This window comes from Tigriopus californicus, chromosome 5 (genome assembly GCF_007210705.1).
Source record: "Tigriopus californicus strain San Diego chromosome 5, Tcal_SD_v2.1, whole genome shotgun sequence".
Taxonomy (NCBI): Eukaryota; Metazoa; Arthropoda; class Copepoda; order Harpacticoida; family Harpacticidae; genus Tigriopus; species Tigriopus californicus.
In genome coordinates, this window is record NC_081444.1 from 2,073,732 (window position 1) to 2,078,834 (window position 5,103).

Below are 5,103 nucleotides of genomic sequence, written 5' to 3' on the forward strand. Positions count from 1 at the left end.
AGCCTTACGTACAAGGCCAATCTGTATCTGCCAATTCTAATTCATTGCAAGATCAGATATTTTACCGTGCTTGACCTTGCCCACTATCCCAAGGGCAATTCATGTCGTTTAATTTTTTACCGGGGATTGTACAGTGTTCTGAGAAGGTTCGAAAGGTATTTGATACTGTACGTCTTCAAAAGCATCGATGAGCTTTGTCCCAATCCAGGATGTTCTTATTCCGTTTTCGAACGAAAAAAATAACGCATAACTGACTTTGGGTGATTGTAGAAAGTCTGCGCGGATAAAACTTCCGAACAAAAGCATCCAAAGCTAAGAAGTCCAACAAGAGCTTCAGAATAAAAAATATTCAAAACTGAACAGAAATGAGAGTGGTAACTAAAAAAAACCACAAAATATATTCGTTCTAATGAGAAACAGAATTCAGAATTCTGAAAACAACACTATTATATCTAAAAAGATAAGATCATCAGTTTGAAGATGATTTGTCACTTTTTCTTGATTTTCCCTGTTTGCACCCAGAGATCGAACAAACTTCCTTCAATTTTAATTTCAGAGGTCTCCAACGAATCCCCCACATCATGGCACCTTTTCAAAGGTGAATTCAATAAAACTGAGTAATCTTCATTTGACCTCGAACCCGTTTCTTGAACCCTCGCGGTATCGAGGTGAGATTGCGGTCGCTTCTTGCTCTTCTTGGGCGAATTCAAGATCGATTCGTAATTGAATTCAGCGTCATTCAGAGAGCGAGATTGCTTGATACGAGTCACTTCCATAGGCCTTGGATTCGCATCCTTTGACCTTTGGTATCGTTGCTTTGGAGGCGGTTTGACGATCCTTTCTTCTTCTTCTTCGTCACTTTCGCTCGACGAACTCAAATGCAACACTTGATATCTTTGCTTTGGAGCCGGTTTTTGAGGTTTATCAGGCATGTCGGCTTCGCTTTCGATTGCTGTCGGTGAGGACATTTGATTTTCTTTTGGAACGGGTGTCTTTACCTTTTTGGCACTATCTTTGTTGACTTGTTGGGTGTGAATTGTCTCCCCCTCTGCATTTTGTAGATCGCGTCGAACATTCAATAATAATCCACTCACATCAGGAACCCCAGAATTTGAGTAGAACTCTTCTAGTAGTTCTAATCGACCGTCAAGATCTAATTGAAGAACATGTTGAGCACAGGCCTCAACTGACAAATCCAGAAAATCAGCCATGTTTCGGAAATCCCTGTCTTGAATTGTCCGAGGAGTTTGCCCGTAGAGAACCCGTGATCCATTTCCCATTTTCAAGACGCGACATTGACGTTGAACTTCATTCAAAGTTTGGTCGAAATCGCGCTTGGGCTCCAAATTCAAGGCTTTGGGTTGGGTCAAAGGTGAGCCTTCGTTGATTTTGGGGTCGTCCAAGACTTGGGTTGGAAGGTAATAATCTACATTTTCCCACGCCATCTCTTCCTCCCCGCATAGACCCTGTTGAACACTTTTGGCCGCAGCGGCGGAAATCTGATCTTCTAATTTGCTTCCTCCCACTAATTCGTGATTGGCATGGAACTGGACCACTTGAGTGCACTCTAAAACCGCTGCCATTCCGGACTTACGTGGAACTATCACGTCTGGATCATCCGTGATGAGCTCCTCCAAAAAAGAAGCATCGTCTTCGGTCTTGGATTCGTGTTCCGACTTGTCCAACAAATTATCAACCAATTGATAGTTCTGGTAGCGCTTGACGAGATTGTTCATCTGATTTTGACGGTCGAGAATCACATCCATGAGATACTTACCTTCGAAGCGTACGCTCAGGAGATTCTTGATGCCGAAGAGTTCACCTTTGGCTTGACCTTGGACGGCCACGAAGAAGCGTTTAGCTTTTTCACCATCCATGGCATTTCGTCCCAATTGTTGCTTGTAGACCTGCCGCAAATAGATGTTCTCCTCCACGGTTCCAGCCGTGATCAAGCGGTAAACCCGCACATCTCGCGTTTGACCCAATCGATAGGCTCGATCTTGAGCCTGAAGATCATGGGAAGGGTTCCAATTCGGATCAAATACAATCACTACATTGGCTGATGTGATATTCAATCCCAAACCCCCAGCTTTGGTCGAGATTAAGAAGAGGAAAACGTCCGGATTGTGATTAAATTCATTGACCAGCTCCATTCGGGACTCCATCCGAGTCGATCCATCCAATCGCCGATATTCGTAGTTCTGACTTTGCACGAAAGACTCAAGAATGTCCAAGACGTGCGTGGAGTAGCTAAACAGTAAGACCTTGGATGATCCTTCCTCCTCTTCAATGGCCTTCAGCATCTTGACTAATACTTGCATCTTGCCACTATATTTGGGATTGCTCAACTCTTCGAATCGACTTCGGAAGGAGGCATCCAAAAACTCTGGCGTTTCCCGGAAAGCAATCTGACAATAGCGTTCAGCCTCGGATCTCTGGATCTCCGAGGACGTGTGATAAGGTAATAAAAGCGATACGTGGTTAGCCACCTTGAGGAAAAGGTGGAGAAACGTGAACACGATTTGAACCCAACTCAAGTTTTGGTCATTGCCTTCAAAGACCTTGAGGCAACAATGTCGCGCTTGACGCTCAGGTTGTCGTCCACATCCGCACATTTCTAGCCCATCATGAACGAACTGCATTTCGTCACTGTTTAGCAAGGCTTTGAACACACTCAATTGGAATTGTGAGGGATGGCAAAAAACGATTTGATCCGTTTTCTTGGGCAATTGGTCCCGGATGGTGTTGTCCTTGGTTCTCCGCAGGACATATTTCTCTTTCAACTTGTTCAAGTCGCTTTGAAGTTGTCTGGCTCGGGCCAATTCCACTTTCTTGGCATCAATCCGAAGACCTTTTTCGATGGGTTGGCTGAATCGGTGGGCAAATGATTGCTGCGAACCCAAACATCCTGGATTGGCCCAATCCAAAAGACACCAAAGCTCATCATACTTATTTTGCAACAAAGTGCCGGACAAGCCGATCCGTCGGCGACAATTCAAGCTTTTCAAGGCTTGCGTGACTCGGGCTTTGGGCTCTTTGATGCGATGGACCTCGTCCACGACCACCACGTCCCAATCCACCGTATTCAATTGGTCAATAGCCTCACGAGCCGTCTCAAAAGTGGTCAAGAGGATCTCGACTCGTCCGGATTTGGTGTGACGGAGAATACGATCCCGATCCCGGGCGTGGAATTTTTCGACCAGAAAGAAACCGTATCTCTCGAGCTCACTCTCCCAATTGCCCAAGACGGATCCAGGGGCTATGATCAGGAAGGTGCGACGAACTTGAGACTGACCAATACGAACATTACGACAGTGGACCCAATCTGGATCACGAACGTGAGTCTTGCCCAATAAGGCCGACAGCAGACCAATTACCTGCAAGCAGAATGGCACAAACTGATTGAAGATGCCCGAGATTTTCGCCGCTCTGTCCGCCTAATGTGGTGTTAAAAAAGGTCCGCCCTCCCACAACTTGGTAGAGATTTTCCCTTCAAAACCCATTGACCGATGTTGGCCGTTAATGACAGAGGGGCTCGATGTTTCTGCCTTGGATGCCTAATGAAATAGTGATAAAGAATTATAGATATTCAAAATAAGTTAAGGAATGAAATCTCTGTGAGTAGATACTGGCTTTCCGTTTCGGTTGAGCGACAAATTCCGGCTCATCGGCAAAAATACACCATTTTCTGACGTAATTTTTTGGGACTGATTTAGACATTGGAGTCTAGTGAAGCGTTAGAGCATTATGTTTGTAGTTTACGTTAATGATATTTAATGAGTTCTAAGTACGCCCAAGAATAGTGCCAATTTAGCTTTTCAAATACAATAGTTATAGGGAAAATAGCCTTTTGAACGGTAGATGGCGACAGCTTCTGAAATTGATGACGTCAACGTGAAAACGTCTCGTCTTTGATTGTTGTATGTACCTGAACGGTTTTACCCAATCCCATGTCATCGGCCAATAGACAACCAGCGGGTTGAGGCTCGCCAAAGAGCCCGTTGAAGAGAAACTGAATCCCTTGCCGTTGATAAGGGCGCAGGAGGGCATTCAAAGGTGCAGCCACAGTGATGTGGATCGACTCCTGGGCATACAGGACAAATGGGTCGGAACCCGGATGAGCCTCGCTGAACTCTCCGGCCGCGGGTCGCACCTCATTTTGAGCTTGCTCACTCCAATCAAATCCCGTCCGCTCCTCCTCATTCTCGGAGCTGGACATTCTTTCAAAGATAATCCATTTTATGAATATTGGATAGTTTGCTATCAAACGGCCTTTTGGAGTCCGATTTTGGTACTTTAGTTGCGTGATTATCAATTTGTAGCACTGCGTTGATCGGAATCATGCCATCCGCAACAACAATAGTTATCCAAAGAAAATCACGGTTATTTTCTATCCCCACCTAATATGTGTCCTGCTTGACACTGGCTTGATTGCATAGATAGGGATTGAGTGTTATGATAATGAAACTATATCAGACTTGTATGGGTGAAACCAGCCAAGCTTGAATCTATGTCTGTAAAATGTGACAAGCACCCCTTAGGTGAGTTAATTTCAAAGATTCTTTTCTCAGTTCACAAACTTAAAATAGTGTGATAGCTTGTCAAAAATCATTAACCATGACTACGTGAGCAAACATGTTTGAAGACCTTACTCTTAGGGAAAAGGTAAACAAGGCTATTTTCATAAGTCCACGAGACTTTCTTGGATGTCTGCTATGTACACATGTATAAAGCTGAATATGCCATCTTCAACTTTAAACATACATAACAACTATTCATAATCATAGAACAAATGATGCATATGGCTGGCTTGGCTTAGTCTTGTTATTTTGAAAGTAACAGAGAACAGGCTTAACTAAAAATGTCAGGGTGGTTGAAAAAAGGCATCAATTCATTGGCTTCATAACTGCAATTGTAACTTTGTTATCAGCATCGCACATCTTACCGTGGTAGATGCCTAAAAAGAAACCAATGAGGAATTATATTTAAAGATTAGGTGATTCCTTTTTTTCTTACCGCAGGGAGGTGAAATAGTGTCACAGAGCCAGTCAGGCACTCTTAGGCGGCTTGGACTAGTTTGAGACGTTACATGTATTTTTTCCA

At 44.0% G+C, this 5,103-nt stretch overlaps 1 protein-coding gene across 1 annotated transcript; it reads right to left on the reverse strand.

Moving 5' to 3' along the window:
* Positions 1-379: 379 nt before the first annotated feature.
* On the reverse strand, positions 380-4,287 carry LOC131880780 (DNA excision repair protein ERCC-6-like 2). The gene is made up of 2 exons (XM_059227476.1): positions 3,929-4,287; positions 380-3,377 (listed from the first exon to the last, which is right to left on the reverse strand). The coding sequence occupies exons 1-2, from the start codon at positions 4,217-4,219 to the stop codon at positions 489-491; spliced, it is 3,180 nt and encodes a 1,059-aa protein (XP_059083459.1). The 5' UTR covers positions 4,220-4,287; the 3' UTR covers positions 380-488.
* Between the last annotated feature and the right edge of the window lie 816 nt (positions 4,288-5,103).

Excerpts from the sequence above, each read along its gene's own strand:
- LOC131880780 (XM_059227476.1), bottom strand. The coding sequence starts at position 4,219 with ATGTCCAGCTCCGAGAATGAGGAGGAGCGGACGGGATTTGATTGGAGT. Across the intron at positions 3,378-3,928 it reads GATTGGGTAAAACCGTTCAG|GTAATTGGTCTGCTGTCGGC; the intron begins GTACATACAACA and ends TTCTGCTTGCAG.